Source organism: Topomyia yanbarensis, unplaced genomic scaffold (genome assembly GCF_030247195.1).
Source record: "Topomyia yanbarensis strain Yona2022 unplaced genomic scaffold, ASM3024719v1 HiC_scaffold_67, whole genome shotgun sequence".
Classification (NCBI taxonomy): Eukaryota; Metazoa; Arthropoda; class Insecta; order Diptera; family Culicidae; genus Topomyia; species Topomyia yanbarensis.
The window spans coordinates 79428-100198 of record NW_026683902.1 but is presented as its reverse complement, the minus strand read 5'-3'; the positions used below and the strand labels follow the sequence as shown (position 1 = coordinate 100198).

The 20771-nt window shown below is 43.2% G+C and overlaps 1 protein-coding gene across 4 annotated transcripts in view; it reads right to left on the bottom strand.

The window, feature by feature from the left end:
- Positions 1–741: 741 nt before the first annotated feature.
- The window catches only part of LOC131696060 (uncharacterized), a 72785-nt gene continuing 52755 nt past the window's right edge, over positions 742–20771 (bottom strand). Inside the window, exons 2-10 of one of the 4 annotated variants that reach the window (XM_058984587.1) lie at positions 12215–12593; positions 11650–12030; positions 11325–11516; positions 3014–3192; positions 2695–2890; positions 1871–2635; positions 1590–1816; positions 1351–1534; positions 742–1291 (exon numbers count right to left, since the gene is read on the bottom strand). In XM_058984587.1, the coding sequence (XP_058840570.1) occupies positions 985–1291; positions 1351–1534; positions 1590–1816; positions 1871–2635; positions 2695–2890; positions 3014–3192; positions 11325–11516; positions 11650–12030; positions 12215–12593 (2810 nt within the window). In that variant the 3' untranslated portion in view covers positions 742–984. The remainder of the gene's footprint in view (positions 1292–1350; positions 1535–1589; positions 1817–1870; positions 2636–2694; positions 2891–3013; positions 3193–11324; positions 11517–11649; positions 12031–12214; positions 12594–20771) is intronic. The other 3 variants (XM_058984588.1, XM_058984589.1, XM_058984590.1) reach the window with 3 other exon arrangements.

The following is a 20771-nucleotide window of genomic DNA, read 5'->3' as shown; positions in this document are numbered from 1 at the left end:
GACCGAGAGTGCTCCAACAATCACGCACCTCTGAATACCACCCCACCCGTTCCATATTGAACGTTATCAGTACCACGTTTTTTGTATGATGTAGTTGGATGTGGGTCACTACTGTAAGATCATGCTCTATTTTCATCTTTATCAACTGTAAACAGCAGCGCGCAAAATATTGCATTTTTTTAAACCTTCTATTCATTAGTTTGCATAAGTCTAAGAACCTAATCCAGTTGGCTACGATCGAAATGCAGTAGCTAGAAATTCTCTTTTCAAAGGCTTCCAGACAAGTAGAAACAAAACACTTCGTCAAGAGAAAAGCTTGTGACATTTGGAAAATGGAACTCCCTGAATACGCTAATGATTAACTTATAATACAAACTACATCATTTAATTGCTTCTGATAATGCACAAAATATATCATAAAACCATTTAAAATCAAACTGTTCCATCAGGCTTCCAAAGTATGTACTACGAAATTATTAAAATTTCACTCCATGCTTAACCCACCGTTCCTTCTCAAGAATGTTTCTCCTCAGTTTCTTTTTGCGCCATCAAAGCAGCAGCCTCAGGAACGCCAACCATTTGAAGCATGACATTTATTATCCTCATACGACATGGAAGCGAATTGAAACATTGTTGTTACACTCTTACATTGGCCCAACGGTAAATCAACTGTGACTCAAAAAATTTCAGCAACTTTTGAAGATTAGCTTTTTCTGCGATTTATTTCACTCTTTCCCCAATAAAAAAAACAAGTCTAGGGTATTCATACATGCATAGCTTTCTTTCTCATAGTATATATGAAGGTCAATATACAAATAATAATTTTAGAGCTAAATGCCTGGTCTACTCTTTAGCACGAATGACGTAACCTACTACACAAAACCTACGCCATTTGGGATATATTGATAGAAATATGTAAGCTACCACAAAACTGGCAGTGTTTCATACAATTGTGATGCGTTCGTCTACTCAAAAAACGCTTTATTAATTTCGGAAACGTTTCAGTTCCTGCATAAGATTCTGCAGTAGTGGGGCAGTCGAAAGTTCGGTAGATTGTAGAACGGTCCTCGGAGCTACGACACGAGTTATGTCAAGCTGCCGTTCCAGTGGCGTGTGAAAGGGTCCAGCACTCATCGGTCTCACTAGAGGAGAGTGCGTTCCGCTGCTCCAGGCACCACGTTCCGGGGAAGGTGGCCGAGATCCTTCCCGTTTACAATGGGCCTGCCCTGCTGCCGTGACGGGCCGAACTGTGGCTGAGCTTACGCGGGACGTCGTTTCCCTGCGGGTTGATCTTAAAGAGTGAAATGATTCTAGATTACAGTCACCGTCTACAGTTGGTAGTACGGTTACCTTACAACGGCCGCCGATTTTCCACGGTGTTCCCCGGTCGATCGTATCACACCGGGTAGTGTGATCGAGTTCTTATTAGCTTCGTCTTTGTCAGGTGGTTCAGAATATAGCTGAATCGCTCCTTCTAACAACCCTTCAAACCGATTTCGGGTAATAACGGGATCACGAAGAGGGCTAGTTATTTCTGCGATACGGCCGAAATTAGACTAAACTCTATCATAAAATATAAATGCACAAACCTTCCATCTCCCGCTTATGCATCTGCCAAACAACTGGTCCAATAACTCCCGGATCAGCTCCATCACTTTGACTCCGCGATAGCTGAAGTTCGGTGTCCGTATTGTACTGGCTAGTAGAAGCAGTGCCTGGGGCAGTAGACTTACCACCATCTCCAGCTTCCGATTGGTCGAGATGTGTCATCGTAACCGGTTCCAGCACTCGACTCAGTGGTTCGGGAACGAAACACCTGCCAAAACAGATGATAGATAAAAACACCAAAACAACACCGTTTTTGACTTACCTTGGAAAACTTTTCACCGACGCCATACTGAGATATGATCCAATACTGCCAGTGTCGACGGAGGTACGACCACATTGCTCCAAACATTTGATCTTACCCCGTCTGGCTGCATCGGCAGAACCATGCTCGTCCAACGTAAATCCGGCATTGTAGTGTCCGGTTTTCTTTTTCAAATAGTGCCTCATAATTACATCGGTGTTGAATGTTTCGTTGTGTTCGAATGGTGGCGTTAACTTCACCGGTCGGGTATCGTACGACTGTTCGCTGGATCCACTAGCACTATTACCGGTGCTTGTAGTTGCGGGACTTCCCAGTGCATGTGCGGCAGCTCCATCGATAGAACCGACACGGTTTTCACCCAAATACTTCCTACGCCGCTTGTGTGGCTGGTCTTTCTTTGGTTTCTGTACCGAGGCGTACACGTTCTCGGTCGCTACCAGGGTACCGAATTGTTTCTGCAGTTTGTTCGTTAAGGTGACTGCTCGTTCGTCTAGCAGCTCTTGAGTGTGATGTTTTAGTTTTCGTTTCGGATAGTAGACGGACGAATCGGAAGAATAACTCGACGACGAGGTTGGCCTCGACATTGGAGGCAGAGGGAAGTGTATGGTCGGTGATGGTTTATACGCTGGAACCGACCCGATTACACTCAAGGCCGAAGGATCTCTGGTGAAGGGAGAATGTTGGCTGCTTCCACTTTCCGATTTCACTGTGTTGAGCTCATCGCCCGTACTCCCAGGCATCACCAGAGCCTGTGTGGATTCCAGTCTGCGAAAGAGAGATGCGGTAATGAAAAGTGCGAAGTTTAAAACGATTGAACCGCATACTTCTTCAATTCCGTGATATGTTTCCTTTTACCGCGTGCTACCAAAAAGATTACAATCAGCAATAGAAGGAACAAAGCCGCCGCCATGCAGGATACCACGAAAAGCACTGGATTCTGACCGATTAAAGCAATCACATTCGAGTTTCCATTGTATGTGGACGGAATCAGTGGTGTCGCTTGCGGTTCCTTGAGGTAAGCTGCCGCAGATGAACAATGAAAACCGAAAATAAAGGAATTCGTTAAAGCAAACTATTTATTTAAATCTTCTGCTCCGGGGTAGAAAAAACTGTAAAGTGATTTGACGCATCCGCATGACCTACATTGGCTAGGAGTGGATGTCAGATACGTACGATCCGCTTTCAAGTAAACCATAGTTTCCATTACTCGTTCCATTTCCTCCTGGGACATCAATTTCATATCTTCAGCAGCAGTGGTCGCCAGCACCGGTTGGCCTCCGACGAACACCGAGTAGATGATTTCCGTCTGATTCAGGAGTTTACTGGAATGAGACGCGAAGAAAGATAAGTATAAGGCATCGATATTTCTCAAACAGCGATAGTAAATGTTTTCTATAAAATCTCCGGCATGATCTGCCCCGGAAAGATAACTGCTTCGCAAGAGGCAATGTGGAGAAGCCGTTACTAATGGCTACTCTCGGCCTTTGTTAATAAAATCACAGAGGACACACATACACAAGAGCAATCTTTTCCGAAAAAGCTGTGGAAGCATTTAAGTGAAAATACGTTGTAAATCACAAATTTGTACATAGATTCACATGCATGAATCACCACTCCTTCCAAGTAGTGGATAGGCTCTCTTGTCTACTGTCCAGTATATCGCTTCGGAAGAGGAAACGAAAGTATGAAGGTGGGTACTCAAACCGTTCGTCCATCAAAAATCACCAGTTGTTTCAGATGTTCCAAAACAGTGATCATATTAGGATCGACGCCAATCCCCAGTAACAATTGAAGTTTTATAGCATGCTACAAGTGCAATCATGCTACAATAAAGTTTTATGAGAGGCTATAAAACTACCTCAATTGTTACTAGGGATTAGATCCTAATCAAACTGGTCACGAGACACGAAGCGGCGTAATGGTCAAGATATTGATACATGGAATCGATACCTTTCTACAGGGTTGAGAGTAATGCTATTCTGCTAACCCTGGCATCCCCTGTTTTTTGATTGTAAAAATATCTGCCACAAAAATCTCTAACCCTATATGCGTGATTGAAAATCGAGCCCAGATGAGCCGTGTACAAGGCAATCGATCTACCAACTACGCTAAGCCCGCCCTTTTTATAATTTGGTGAACTTCCCTAGAACGAATTGTGATATATAACTGATATATTATGAATCACGAGGCAAAAAAACAAATATCCCCACAAATAAAAGCGCAAAACTGCATGACAGGTGTTGCGGAAGTAAAGTTGCAGATAATACGTGATTTTAGTTCATGGTACTGTAGTAGCGTAAAACATAAATTCATGTAACTTTATACATTAATTTGAGATCATTTTTTCCGTGTGCATTCTGTGTGTGTAGCCATGTAGTTGATTGCACATAATGGAGCTACAAACTGTAAGTAGGGAGTTGCCCACTACTCGGGTTCTGATTGCCGGGCGGACCCTTCTTTTCAGGGCGGCCTAGCTGCCTGTACAAGAATTTCGGGTTTTCGTATACCAATAAACAAAAAGGGTAAACGAACTAATAAATAGATTTTCCGACTTTAATCTCCTCTGCTGTACTGTACACATCGATGAAGCTGCTGGTGGGGGAATGACGGGCGAAACGAGAAACTGCGAAGGTCCGGACAAACCTGATCTAGGCAGAAAGTGTAGAAAGAAGTATCGGAGTGGAACAGACTGCACGAAGAAACCGAGGTGCATTCTCTAGACAAATGAGGGCCAAAAAGATTACATGACGGGAGGTTTTATATTCCCAACGCACAAAAAGATGATGGAGATACATAACCAACAGAGATGACCATATGAAACTCTATGCGACACAAAATTGCAATTGTTGCAGCTGGTGACAATGGAGACTATGTGTAGCTAAGCCATATCGAGTCCCTAACGATAACATCATGATGTTGCTCGCTTGGAACGCAAGCATCGACTGACTGAAACAGCCACGTGGCAATTAGTAATCTCGAGGTATTTTATTGATTCGCTAGGTGCTCCCTATTGACAGCTCTGCCCGGAGTAGACGAACTCATGTATGCAAGTTTTCACATTTTCCGATATCTATTCATTTTTACTGGGTTTTTTTTAATAGTGTACTATTGAAATACATAAACTTTATAGCAATTGAACATAATTTCAGTTAAACCATCCATCCATAAATTACAGAGATATTTGCGTTCAAAATAGTGATGCAAAGCCGTGATATCGTTTGATTTTAGGTTTTAGAACGACACCCAGCCCCAGATAGTGCAGTACGACATTTTTAATGTCAAAAGGTAAATGGACTCACAGATCCAACCGGTCCCTTCAATCTGCGTGAACAGGTAGTAAATTTTTACCTGAAGCAGTGGCCATGGTTGTTTCAGAGAGTACCTGTTTTTTTTACAATGGAGAATACATTTACGTACTAGCCCAGTACACGTGCTATTAGTAGATGCCAAGCTACCACACGGGGTGTACTTGGGATGTGTCGGGCTCGAATGGTGACGCAGCCATTAATACCGACTAAACTCCATTGGGCTCCGCCATTGTTCCCCCCAGGGACTACCTCTCGGTATTACGTCTGGGGGGTTGTCTGTACTTGATGTACTCATTCACTCTCGCTCACGCGTTCATACGTCCTGTATGAGGCTTACTTGGGTGCTCTCTCTGTCACACCTTGATTCATTCTCTAACATTCCATATGATGCTGACTTGTGTGCTCGCCTTTTTCATTCCTTGCTAGGCTTACTTTTGTGCTAGCCTCTAACATACCATGTGAGGCTGACTTGGAGGCTCACCCTATCACCTGGTTCAATCTCGATCGTACCACTCTATTACACCCCTGTCGCTCCCCCTGGCATCCTTCCTTTCACTCCTCTGCCACGCCACGAGGCATCGATAGCTACGTCCCAACATACTACGCTACGACCCTCCCATCTTGGCATGAAGCAGTCCACAAATACGCCTATACACTCGCTCTTCTGCCTTGCTTCGGGGTGGCTGGGTTTACCCCTTACGCGGTTGCCAGTCGCTGCGCCAAACCTGGCTCAGCATGAACAGACCATTCACTCACTTTTCTGCGCTCGGCCTTTTTCGCTCCAACTAACCAATCACTAGATGTGCCCGTCGTCTGTTGCTCGGTGCGCCAGATTCCCTGTAGCCCACAGGCAATCTGGGTGGTTGCAGTCGAGACTGCGTTCCACTTCTCCACCGATTGACACATCCGCTGAATAAGAGTATCAGGGGTTGTGTCCCAGCCATAGACGTCAAGCATTGCTCATCTTTCGACGTCGAACCGAGGACATACGAACAGTATGTGTTCGGCAGTTTCGTCTACACCTGGGCAGTCAGGGCAGGCTGGGACCTCCGCGTGCCCGAACCTGTTGAGGTACTGTCGGAAACAGCCATGGCCTGACAGGAATTGTGTCAGGTCGAAGTGAACTTCCCAATGGGGTCTTCCCACCCAGCTCGATATGCTAGGTATCAGCCGGTGGGTCCACCTACCTTTCGAGGAGTTGTCCCACTCACGCTGCCATCTGGCGACCGAGGTCACCCTGGTGCGCTCGCGGGCTCCTCTATTTCCACGTAGCTCGAAACACTCCTCATCTTCCCGAATGACCAGCCCGACTGGCATCATGCTCGCTATCACGCAGGATGCATCGTGTGATACCGTGCGGTAGGCAGATATCACTCTGAGGCACATCACGCGGTAGGTGCTCTCCAGTTTCTGTAGGTAACTGGTTACGCTCAGTGCTCTTGACCATGACGGGCCGCCGTACCTGAGGATAGATACGGCAACGCCTGCCAGTAACCTACGTCTACTGGCGCACACCTTTGAGCTGTTGGACATCATCCTCGATAGAGCCGCAACAGCAGTCGACGCTCTCTTGCATGTATAGTCGACGTGGCTGCCGAAGGTCAGCTTGTCGTCTATAATGACTCCGAGAGACTTCATACTTCGCTATGAAGTGATCGCGACTTCTCCCACATGGATGTTGTGCCGGCTTGCGGTTGTTGACAATAACTACCTCCGTCTTATGATGAGCGAGCTCCAGGCCTCTCGCGCTCATCCATTCCTCCACCGTGTTGATCGCGTGTTCTGCGGTTAGTTCTACCTCAGGGATTGACTCCCTGTAAACCTCCAAGGTTACGTCGTCGGCAAAGCCGACGATCTTGACCCCAGGAGGGAACTTCAGCCTCAGAACCCCGTCATACATGAGGTTCCATAGCTCCGGGCCTAGGATCGAGCCCTGCGGGACTCCGGCGGTAATCGGAACCCTTTTCTGACCGGCATCGGTCTCGTATAGCAGTACGCGGTTCTGGAAGCAACTTTCCAGGATCCGGTACAGACCCACCGGTAGGCTAAGCCGGTGTAACGGGAGCGCGATGGCATCCCAGCTTGCCCTGTTGAATGCGTTCTTCACGTCAAGTGTCACTAACGCACAGTATCGAATGCCTTGCCTTTTTCGTTGGATCGCTATCTCGGCAGTATTTATCACTGAGTTGAGAGCGTCCACTGTGGACTTACCCTTCCGAAAGCCAAACTGTTTGCTTGACAGACCGTCCGTACCTTCTGCGTACGGGGTCAGCCTGTTGAGGATAATCCTCTCAAGCAATTTGCCAGTCGTGTCGATCAGACAGATTGGTCTGTACGCCGATGGGTCGCCTGGCGGCTTCCCGGGCTTCGGCAACACCACCAATTTCTGCCTTTTCCATCTATCGGGGAAACGGCACTCGTCAAGCCATCTCTGCATAGCTAGCCTGAACATGTTCGGGTTCGCTATGATCGCAGGCTTGAGAGCGTTGTTTGGAACTCCATCCGGCCCTGGAGCTTTGTTCATTGCTAGGGATTTAGCCACTGCGAGTTGTTCTTCATTTGTCACTGGAGCCACCATTTCGGCCGTGCCCGCACTGTCTTGTAGTGCAGGTGGCCAGGGGCTTGTGGCTCGAGACGGGAAGAGTACTTCGATAATCGTCGCCAACCGGTCCGGAGACCGTTCTGGGGGTGAAGAGCCCCCTTTGGTCTTGGCCATCACAATCCTGTGGGCGTCACCCCATGGATTCGCGTTGGCACTCTCACACAAGTTGTCGAAACACGCTCTCTTGCAGCTTTTATGCTTAGCAAACCAATAAAGACAAAGTCCTTTCTTCTTTCGAATCCACGAAAACGAGTATCGAAAGGAGCGGCTTCCGTTTCCAAACGATAACATGACCTTCAATCTCCTTCTCCTTGGCACTCAGTGATTTTCAACACACATTTTAATTTTCGTATAATGAAATTAAAGCAATTTGTATCATAAAATAAAGCTGAACAGTATTCAATATGGGGGATATTCTTCAATCTTCCAATACCATCGCCAGCTCGAAAATCCACGAAACCGAGCAGCGACGACTAAATATTATTAGTTTTGGGACCACCTTTTATACTGCGTCCATTAGGCTGCCCAGAAAAATAATGAATTTTTGAAAACTCAATCGGCCCACCCCTAAGTCGATTCCTAGTATTTGTTCCAAAATTTTTGCAAATCGGACAAGTCTAGCTACCGGACCAACGTGCCTGAAATTTGCATGGAATTTTTCGACAATTCACATTGAGAAAACCCAATAGCTCGCATTTGCGCCGCTAGGTGGCACTGTATGTATCGTATTATCACTGTGAAAATAAGAAAGATAATTTAATTGTCTACAACTTTGTCGAAGACTGGGGGTGGGCGTAGCGTATTGGTAAATCGATTGCCTTGTCCGCAGCGCACCTGAGTTCGAGTCCCGCCCCGCACATAGGGTTAAAAAAAATTCATAAGAGATTTTTCTAACCTGAAGAGGCGAATGACCTTATGGCATATTCGTTTTGACAGTGCACTTCACCGGTGTAGTCGGTGCTACACTCATTCAAACTTGGGTGTAATCAGTCTATCTCTTTCTTTGCACTACACCGGTGTAGCACCAAGAAAAAACGAAAACGCCATTAGGGTTAAAACCTCTATAATCGAAATAAAAAAAATTGTCGAAGACTGCTAGTAAATCCGGCTTTGTTAAAAGAATTTGTAAACTTTTAACGAAGTGATGTCTGAGTCAGTTTTGTCATTGGGCCTGGCAGCGCTTGATTGTGTATCAGTACTCGATTCCCACGATCTATACATTTTTGTGAAATAATAGCTAGATTTAGCTGAGAAGTATGTTCAGAAGCATTGTAGTACATAATACGAGTTATGTTTTGATTAGAAAATGTTAGTTACACCTGTGACCACATAGAGGGCGCCAACACTAACTTTTCACAGAAGATAGATAGAATATCGAGATGTTTGGAAGTATTGCAGCCAAATGCCTGTTCTATAACTTTGTAGAAGACACCTAATTTCTATCTCTCTCCGTTGAAAAGTTAGTGTTGGTTTTCTAACCAAAACATGACTCGTATTATTTACTATGATTCTTCTGAACATGCTGTTGAGCTAACTTAACCACCACTTCACAAAAATGTTTAGTTCGTGGGGATCAAGTACTGATACACAACCAAGCGGCGCTGTAAGGACCCATGCAAAACTGACTCAGACATCACTTCGCTAAAAGTTTAATAACTTCTTTTAACAGAGCCAGGTTGACAAGCAGTGTTCGACAAAGTTGTAGACAATTAAATTATCTTTCTTGTTTTCACTTACGGTGATAATACGATGCATACAGTGCCACCTAGCGGCGCAAATGCGAGCTAGTGGGTTTTTTTCATGTAAATTGTCGAAAAGTCCCATAGAAACTTCTGACACGTTGGTCCGGTAGCTAGACACTTCCGATTTGCTTTAAATTTGGAGCAAGTACTCCTAGTGGGACTAGGAATCGACTCAGGGGTGGGCCGATAGGGGTAATTTTTTCTTGTCACTCTAGTGTCCATTGGTTAGAGCATTACAACAATTGTAGGCTAAGTAATTAACGAAATAGTGTGGCAACCTACATAATAAGACCAAAATGGATCTTTGGCCTATTTCCGCTGCCCTATAGTTAATCATAAAAACACTAACCTCCATTTACGAATTCTGTTTTAAACGTAATGTTCGATTTGCATAACTTCTTTACGAACTGTATAAAGTATATAAATACTACCGGATAATATTTATAATTTTTGTTTTTTATTCCTCGACTTTTCGGTCTAGTTACTATATACTAAAAGTTGGGTATTTTCGGAAATGGGTTGACAAGTGCATGACGGTAGTCGATGTCTGAAGCCATATTGAAATCCAAGATGGCGACTTCCAGTTGAGATAAATACTCTGAAACCTCAACAATATAGGAATTTTCAAAATGGTTGACGAGTAGATGGTGGAAATCGATGTATGAAGCTATTTTAAAATCCAAGATAGCGGATTCCGGTTTAGATAAATTCGCTATAACCTGAACAAAACGGGCATTTTCGGAATGGGACAATTTTGCTCAACCGAAAGCTGTTAATTTAGGTGTTCAAAATGTCGTCACTCATTGATTTCCGCCATCTACTCGTCAAGCATATTTCAAATATACTCTGATGGTTACGGAAACCGCCATCTCGGATTCCGAAATGGCACCAAACTATTATCTCCATCATCTACTCGTCAAGCCCGTTCCAAAAACACTCATTATTAAGGTTATCAAGAATATCTCTAAACGGGAAATCGTAATCTTAGATGTCATGATGGCGCAAAACATTCATTTTCATTCTAATACCCACATTGTTAGGGTTATCGGAAATATTGCTTAACCAACAAGACAGTAATCTCATTTTCGTTTTCGCAAGGTTCGAATGGTATGGAAAGTAGCGTCGTTCTTTTGTCATTTTCTTTCGGCAGATGAAATTTACATTTTTCAATTCTAACCCGGATTCTAAGTCGACCAGAATTCAGCCAAATTCGCAAAAAGTGTTTCGGGTCATTCCATAAGAATAATCCACCTTGAATAAAACAAATTAAGCAAATATACACTGACATTGTCCCAATTCGTCAAGCTGAATCGATTACTAGATTAAGACTCGGGTCTAGTAAAAACTTGTTCAAAGTTTTAGCTGTTCCTAACTCTTTTCGTTTATAAGAAAGGTATAATGAAAACTTACAAACAGCCTACCGTTCACTGGAGGTTTTTTGTGAATAATGTATGGAACTGAAAAAAAATCAATAAAATATTTTGAAGAAAAGAGAAAACCCGATTGATTGCACAACACCTATAGATACGCTTTGATGTTTGATCAAATACAATATATGTACGAGAAAAACGAAAATATCTATTTCTCTTCTCCTCGTATCACGGCAACAATCCTGAATTCGATTTTGATCCACTGGCACCAGTATTAAAATTTCCCCACCCCAAAAGCCCAAACACGAGGACCAAACATTCCAAGCATTCGGGTCGGGCCTGTCACTGGACGCCACATTCTGACATAGTGTGCTGAGTCAGTACTTTTAATACCCGCTCGAAAGAAGATACATCGTACGTATAGGTACTCACTTTGATCTCGGTGAATCGGCCGCCATCGAGTCCTCGTCATTGTCACCCTCCCGCAAGTGGGTGGTGTTGTGTATCAGAATCCGTACTCTTCGCTTGTTTGAGTAGCTGCTGTCCTTATCATAATTACGCGTAAGTGGTGTCGTTCCACCATCAACGCCTACATCGGGCCCGGTCGTTCGGCTGTCGGGAGCGCTGGAAAGTGACGATTGATGGATTGAATTTATCATCCCTGACTGATGGACCTCGGCCGGAAGCGGTTGGTCGGTTGGACGATATTTTTGAAATAAAAAATCAAACATTGTCTCAGTGATTACAGTTAGCTTACCGTTGCATCTGCTGCATTGGCTCGTTCTGGTCCGATTCTGCTAGTCCCCTCTCGGACACTACCATCACCCGTTGGCTGTCCTCATCGTCCCCGATGATGGATCCCTCTTCCGTGTCTCTTTTGTGTACTTTTTTTCTTCGTTTCCGAAGAATATGTTCGTACGTGTAGACCTGTTCATTCACTACAACATTCGCTCCTGCAAAGTGCTTACGAGTGCCACTTGATGCGACCGTCCCCATCCTGCTGCTTTCGGACATCTTGCTTCTTGCTGCACCTTCGTTTGACGAAACTTGTCTTTTGGCTCGCCGCTGACCCAGCATCTTGTATGACGGTTGCATGTGAAGTGTGTTGTTGTTGATTCCGAGATGTAATGCTTGTTGTCTGGAAATTGGAAACTGTTAGCCAGGAAATTGTTTCTCTTGTCATTCTGTCTTCCCACTTTCGTCATTGAGAATTCCATTTGGGAGAACAGGCTCCTTGGTAGGCGGATTATGACCATCTAATCGAGTGATTCTTTTAGCAATAGCATACACTCGGGCGGGAATGATTCTGCACGAAACCTTACCTGCTGAATGCCACCCGGTACAGTCTGGCCAGTTTTCCCTCCAGCTCGGGATAATCCTTCTTGCCGAACAGACCACCAACGACCGTCATCAGCCAGAAGCGCCGATCCGTCGGTGTAACGTTGTCGATAGTCTGATCCACACCGTCACTGCCGTCCGGAGGACAATCAAAGATGCAAAGGTCATCTCCTACCCCGTCGCCACCGTTGTTCCGGTCGATGTACACCGTGGCCACAACGGTTGCCGTTTTAATGATTGCATCTTCACTGATTGGAAACCGGTCGAAGGGATTAACTGCCGGTCCGTCGCCGGAGCCCGTCCAGAAGAAATCCCGGATGTCCTGCTCCGAGGCGTGCAGGTAATTGCCAATTATGTAACCGTCTGGAAAACAGACCATCCATCATGGGATTAGTGATTAATTGATTGAGATATTAGACAACTCATAGCTCATTGCAATAGAGCTTCTAATTCTGTACTGTTAAAATTTTTGTTAAAAATTCTTACTATATGATAGCGTTTAAATGAAACAAAACAAAGATCGATTTCTCTTGAATAGTGAAAAGTTGCTATTTCAAAAACTTTTCTCGTACAATCCGTCACGGAACGGGTCGATTGAAAATCTGTTCCACCGAGTTTACAACCATCTTTCACTTGTCAAAAAGTTGTCCAAAACTTTCCGCTGAGTTTGATACAACCGAAGATTTCCGTGGTAAATAGCTCATGCGTTTCCTCAATCACTTATTCGTGCGAATACGACGTTAGGGAAAAACTCACAACCTAGCCCCTCCTTCATCCACTACACCTGAATCCTGCTCATATACGGTACGATGCCGTGGCACGGACTCTGTCGATGTATAGCAGGAAGAGGTTGAAAACTTTCCCGGTTGCATGATTTATTTAAAATCGAATCGCTAAGGTAAACAACGATTTTTCATTGCGCGCTGGTGGCGGCGGGCGACGCTCCATTGCCGAGTAAGCAACTCCAAAACTACACACAAACTGTAGTTTGCAAGAAGTTATGAACTGCTGCAGCACACGATAGGTACCAACTATCGTTTCTCATCCGGAAACTTTTTCCCGCACATCGTATCTATTTCGCTTTTTTTTTGTTTGTGGCAACACGGAGTACCGAGTCGGGTATTGTACGCTACCGAAGTCGATGACTCATTCGAACAGGTAGCAAATAATTATAAAAATATAGAAGATCATTGTTTGAACAATATGAATTATGCTAACGATTTTATGTAGGCAGCTTTAAGTTTTATACGAATCGAAACCAATGAAACAGGATATCACTATGCTTCACCCTGAATGTATTTATTCTGATGACCTTGAAATATTGGAAAGCCCTTAATGAAGACAATTCCAAATCTAAGACAATAGAAACCTAAAAATATGTCGTTCGATATCACAAAAAGTCTATAGTACATCGAAGAATTATTTATTATGAATTTAATTTTTGATATTTATTTACAAGATACAATTTACTCTACACTGATAGAATATATTCGTAAATCGCTGCGAATTAGATTCGTACAGACAATTTTCATAAAATATACGATTTTTTCGTACATATGATGAATCATTCGTAGTTCAATTGAAACACTTTTATTTTTTATTACGAGTTTTTCGTGAAAACCACTAAACGACTTTCGTTGGCTTATTACGAAACGGCTTCATTAGGCAAACGAATTGTTCACTGCTATATACGAAAGTCTTCGTAATATTTACGAGCATCATTCGTCAAACCGTCAACGTCAAAGGAGAGGTAGAATATGGGTCAATAATTGTTGATCATCACGACGATCTCGGTCTGACTATTTAGTAACCGTATCCGTGTCCTCCGGTTTCAGGAAGATTTCCTGAATCTCTTTCGCTTCCAGTTGATCAATAATCCGGAGCAGTACGGATCCAGTTGAGCCATCGTGAACTGCTTGTTGGTTTTGTATAAAGAAGTTTGTGTTTTCTCTGCTGCAGCAATGTAAAAATAATATGCTATTAAATACGAAAACTTTTCTAAGATGAACGAAATGAATTCGTGCGACCAACAAAATCGTTCGTAATATACACAACCGTTTATTAAAATAACCTAAACATTTCGTTCCATTCCCGAAAAATAACATCGTTTTCAACAATAACATTCGTGCAACATACACTAAATATGTAAAATTTACGAAAACTTTCGTACATCAAGTGGCCATTACTTCACACCACAATTTTTCTAGTCCTCAATAGAGGTGAGCAGGTTGAAATAAAATCGATTTCGCCAGTTAAAAAAATTAAAAAAAATTCGTTGTTGTCATGGATCATTGTTGTGATCCTAAAAGAACGATTGAAACAATTATGGTAATAAATGCGAAAACTTTTCTAAGATAAACGAAATGAATTCGTGCAACCAACAAAATCGTTCGTACACTAAATAAGTAAATATTACGAAAACTTTCGTTCATCAAGCGGCCATTTCTTCATACCACAATAAATACGATTTTGCCAGATCGGTTTTTTAAATAAAAAAAATCGGTGTTGTCAAATATCGATCCCAAAAGATCGAATGAAAAAAATATGCTAATAAATACGAAAACTTTTCTAAGACGAACGAAATGAATTCGTGAGACAAACGAAATCGTTCGCAATATACACAAACGTTAATTAAAATAAACAAAACATTTCGTTTCATTCACGAAAAATAATGTCGTTATCAACGATAACATTCGTGCAGTGTACACTAAATAAGTAAAATTTACGAAAACTTTCGTTCACCAAGCGGTCATTTCTTTACATCACAATCTTTCTAGTCCTCAATAATGATGAGCAGGTTGAAATAAAATCGATGTTACCAGATCGATCCCTTTAATTAAAAGAAAAATCGGTACTGTCAAACATCGATCCTAAAAGATCGAATGCGACCAACGAAATCGTTCGTAATATTCACAATCGTTTATTAAAATAAACGAAACATTTCGTTTCATTCCCGAAAAATAACATCGTTTTCAACAATAACATTCGTGCAACGTACACTAAATATGTAAAATTTACGAAAACTTTCGTTCATCAAACGACCATTTCTTCATACCACAATAAAATGGATTTGGCCAGATCGATTTTTTTAAATTAAAAAAAAATCGGTGTTGTCAAACATCGATCCCAAAAGATCGAATGACAAAAATAATACGCTAATAAATACGAAAACTTTTCTATGATGAACGAAATGAATTCGTGAAACCAACGAAATCGGTCGTAATACACACAAACGTTTATTGAGATAAACAAAACATTTCGTTTCATTCACGAAAAATAATGTCGATATCAACAATAACATTCGTGCAGTGTATACCAAATAAGTTAAATTTACGAAAGCTTTCGTTCACCAAGCGGCCATTCTTCTTCATGAAATGAACGAAACCTACTGTTTACAATGCACAAAAATACTTCGTTGCAGAAAACGACAAATGAATTCGTGTATTTCAGGTTCAATTTCATAATATTTACGAATTTATACTATCAGTGCATTTATAACAATGGATATTCAAGATACCGAATACGACAATTCCTGACGGGGCTAGAAAATGATAGGTATTCTAGACTACACTTTTACAAGGCATAGAAGACGATAAATTGAAATGAGTAGAAAAATTTCCATAGAATGGCTGATGTGGCTGGCGATTTGTAGATGCGGAGAAACGGTTCAACTTCTATTTACTTGGTCTGGCGTTTTGTCACTATTACTAGTTCTGTGGTATCACACTAACACAGTTTTATGATATTTTCTTTTTACTATTTTCAAGAATGCTGAATCAGAGCCCCAGCTAAGAAGGATTCTTGGTGATCAATAGGGTTGTTACATTAGCCCTGCAATTGTCCTGTACATGAAGAATCGTCTGGAAAACCCTTCGATACAGAAGATCAGCTTTCGTTTAAGAATGTAATACCAAGACTACCCGAGCAGAAACACATAACATAAAAATTTCAAAACTATATCCTGCTTTGTTACTTGATATATTTAGAACAGATTTATAACACAGCTTAATACGAAAGTTTGATTCCGTTATAATATTGTTATTGCATTCTGATCGGGTTTACTTTTTTACAAAGTAAACCCGATCGGGTTTACTTTTTTTTACATACTTTCACATAATACATTCAGTAATATTGTCAGACAAGTGAATACAACTATTTATTCATCTATTTAAACATTGAAATTTCAATTTTTTTGATGAAGTTGATACTTTTTTTTGCACGGTTTTTAGCAAAAATACTTCTTTTGAAGGCAAAAGATTTAGATTATTGTTCATGTTTTTTGAAGGAATTTTGCAATAAACACGGTTTTTGCTTCTATTCCAAGTTCTTTTGAATGCAAAGTTTGCTGGAAAAGGCGCATCTTTAAGATTCTTTCTGACCCGCACTTCAACAATATGATTGTTTGTAGCGGTCATGTCATATTCAGCAATATTTTTCAAATTTTGTAGAACCGGTCTGATTTGTTTGCGCCAAGAGTTAGACAACCTACCGTTGATCGACTCTTGCGCAACACCCTAGCAAATACTCCTCTCCGCGAGGGGAAGAAATTAAATTGCCTGTTGAGATTCTCCTGAAGACGAAAACCATGACGATCCTTCGCTTGGAATGCATGATGGAAAGGGACAGATAGAGCCAAAGGTTAGCTGACAGAATAAAACAGCTAGTAGGGTCGTTGATTTCCGAACTTGTCCGAAGAAATTTGCGGGAAAATACGCGCTTCCTGTAAGTACGTACGAAATTACCTTCCCTAATCTGAGGATTAACGCTGCTAGTCCATTTTCGTCCCAGTCCGCCAAACATAGTGAAAGTGCGCGTAGTTTTGTCCGGTTTAGTTTCCAATTGTCTGTAAGTTCGTAACAAACGCTAGCGTGTGGTAAAGTGCGTGCGAATTCAGGAGAAAGCCAGACGGCACCTCTTTATTTGACACAGCTACGACGAACGAGAGGAAGAAGAGAGGAACAAAACCACACGCGCGCAGGTCCAAGCGCATCGGACGAAATTTGAACCCGGCACCGTTACGCCGCCGGAAGGAAGGACGACCCGTCTAAAAGCCGTTCCTTCTATCGTCGGGAAACCCAACGCAACTTTTCCGGCCGATTAAAGCATCAACCAGCATCCAACAACCGCTGGTCAGAAACCGGCGCGGCGATCGATGTGATCGCCCATCATCGCCCGTCATCGCAGCAGAACGATCGACAGCAGCAGAAACCAACAGCAGCAGAACTGGTGAGTCGTATCGTTCTTGCTAATTAAGTGTGAAGGGTGGCATCCAAGGAGGACGCCACAGTGATTTAATCCGTCAGAGCGAAAAGCGCTCGAGAAGTCGTCCACGGACGGCTAGAATTAGGGACGCGTCCATGATTTGAGGTTGTGTGTCGGCCATTACGTTTTAGTCCGTCATTCACGAACGCCACACACAACCCATTTAATTAGTCACCCGGGTGCAAAGCAATAGCTGATTGATACGCTGGAGCCGTGAGGTGACGTCACCGAACTTTGGGAGGATTTTGGAAATGAGAAGAAAAGCACAAGCAGGTCAATGAGCACAGTAGGGAGAGAGTACACGCACACCATCAGAAGATAGGCCTAGAAAGTTAAAAGCTAAAAAATACAAACATGAAATAGAACATAAATCTGCCGTTTTGTACCGTAAATAAATGTTGTTTAGTGTAAATGTAGCGAATGTTTTGTAGATTCATGTAGTACTCCCTTATGGTTTTAGTCTCGTTCTAGTATGGTTACGTCACTTCGTTCGGTGTAGTTTTCGTTTCGTTTCACTGTCTTCCGCTTGGCGGAATTTGATGAGTGGTGAAAGCTTCGCTTTCAGTATGTTTGGGCCACCTGGCGGTGAGTGGCTACAGTTCCAGTGATGATAAGTTAGGTATGGGGAGTTTCTTACCGCGAATTATTTGAGGGTGATGAGGTTTTTGATGATTGCTGCTGCTGATAATAGGGTCGTCTACCCGACTTTTGGAGGCTAATTTTTGATAAGCCTGTCTGGTTCGATCCTGATTAATTTCTTTTAGGTGAATCTTCTTCAGGGACTCGCCCTAAGAAGAGTCTCATCCGGGCAAACAAATCTTGGCGTGCAGTCTTCCTACGGGAAGTGGCGCATAAGCTGCACGCTTGCTAGGGATCGACCAGGGCTGGCTACAAATTGGCGCCCAACTGCAGGATTTTTTCGGAATTCTTGAAGTATATTTGGAGAATATTGTTGAAGTTATGATTGTTTTCGTCATTTATTTTCGTTCTTATGTACATACTTAGTCTAGGTTCATTTTTGTAATTTATGTAGTATTTAGGTTAATGTAACATATTTTGGATACCGTTTATTTTGGAGAAATATCATCAGGCATATTTTTTGGAGAAATTTATTGAGGATACAGAAATATTTTGGGGATTCTAAGGAATATTCTTGTGATGTTATCGTTGTGCGGGAACATTTATTAGAGATAAGGGTTTATATTTACCAATTTTTGTACATTTTCTATACTATTTATTAAATTTTACATATTCAAAAAACCGAAATGGCTTCTAAGTTTCCGAGAGCCGACCACTTAACCAATGAGGAAGTGGATTACGAGCTCATAATCCGTGGTAAGGTTGAGGAAACAAAAAATGATTCGGAAGCCAAATACCGACTGTTACGAAACCTATTTTACGAAGATGTGAGGGAAAATCGGGATTATCCGTCGCGGTTTACTATCGAACAAGAGTTCGATCGCGTGTCAAGTATAATCGATGTTTTGAGAGGGAAGTTGGAGAAAGGACCAGATGAAAGGTGCATTTCCCGATTAAAACATTACGCGCTTAGGGTCGCCCGAAGCATAGCTGAGGATCCTGGATCCGAAACCATGCGTAAAGAACTGATAAGGGAAATTCGAAGTGTGTTGAACAGATTTAGTGGGAAGAAGGGTTCCGAAGATTCTCACTCAGGAGAAGTTGTCGACAATCAGCAAAAGTCATTGGAGTCAGGGAATGATGATAGGAAAGACGAGGAGCACCGAGACGACGGACAAGAACGCGAAGACAGGTCGTCTGATGAGCATTCGAAGCGATCCCTTGGAGCTATTCCCAAAACGGCAAGTGAGGAACAACTACGGAGGGAAAACAAACTTAACGACGAGAACAGAATGCTGAGAATGCAAGTGGCTGAGTTGAGGCGAGAATTGGCAGAATTTAGACTGGCAACCCAGATACCGGATCCGACGAGGTTCGTCAACCCTTCCAATCGAGGGCTTCAAGTTCCTGAACTGATGAGTAGGGCGGAGTTCGACAGAGAAGCGCAACCGACACCGTACATCCGAGTCAACCATCCAGAAACCGAACGCAGGCAGAGAGAAGAGGTACCACAACGACGATATAGCGGAATTCCACAGACGAGACAGGATGAGTTCGATAGAGGACGAGTGATTCGAAGAGAATCAGTCGAACGACGGATGGAGACAGTAAGCGACCGTTCGTACTACGATGCACGAGACGGTCAGGAGCAAGCGCGACAGTTGAGCAGAATGTATGGTATGGAGACGAGAATAGCTGAACGGGAGGATCCAGCTGATAGACGGTGGAGCGACAGACGGAGTTTTTCTCAGTGGGATAGTCGAGGTAATCCCACCGGTGGCCTGCATCGAAGGCAGAGTGCAGTACCCCTGCAGAGTAGCGAGGACGAAGATGGGTATGACGCTGAGGAGTTTCGCCCAAGACGTCGTGTGAATCGACGAATCGCGGATCGCGAGATTCAGGATGCAGACCGGCGTATGGAGAAATGGCATCTAACTTTTAGTGGCGACCCCCGCCATCGATCGTTGGAAGATTTTCTCCATAAGATTCGTAGGCTAGCGCGAATGGATCGGATCGCAGACGACATCCTGTTGCAGCGAGTGCATACCATATTGCGAGGAGATGCCTACGATTGGTACTTGTGCTACGCTGACGAGTTCCTAGATTGGCAGGACTTCGAGGAGAAAATCCGCTACATGTACGGCAACCCGAACAAGGACCAGGGAAATCGTCAGAAAATTTACGAGCGGAAACAATTTAGGAACGAGCCGTTCTTGACGTTTAAGACGGAGATAGAGAGGTTGAACAAGCTTCTATCATCACCACTTGATCAGGAAAGAGTGTTTGAAGTCATTTGGGACAACATGCGTCCACACTACCGTTCCAAACTGGCGTGCAGAACTGTACGAGATTTGCGCAAGCTCGAATACTATGCGTACCGTATCGATGCGAACGATCCGGCACTCAGACAGTGTCGAGAAGGACCGACACGTAACACGACTGGTCTACACAACATCGAGGCTGAAGAGTCGACGGGATCCTATTCCGAAGCAGAAGAGGTGAACGCGTTAGGAAAGAGGTTCGATGGTGATCGGCCGGCAAAGGAGCAGTCCAAATCGGTAACGCGTGCTCAACAACCCAGTGCCACGCCGGCAATCGAACAGACAAATGGTCCCCTTTGCTGGAATTGCCGCCGAACGGGACATATTTGGCGAAACTGCAGACACGAAAAGCAGTTGTTCTGCTACATCTGCGGAACAC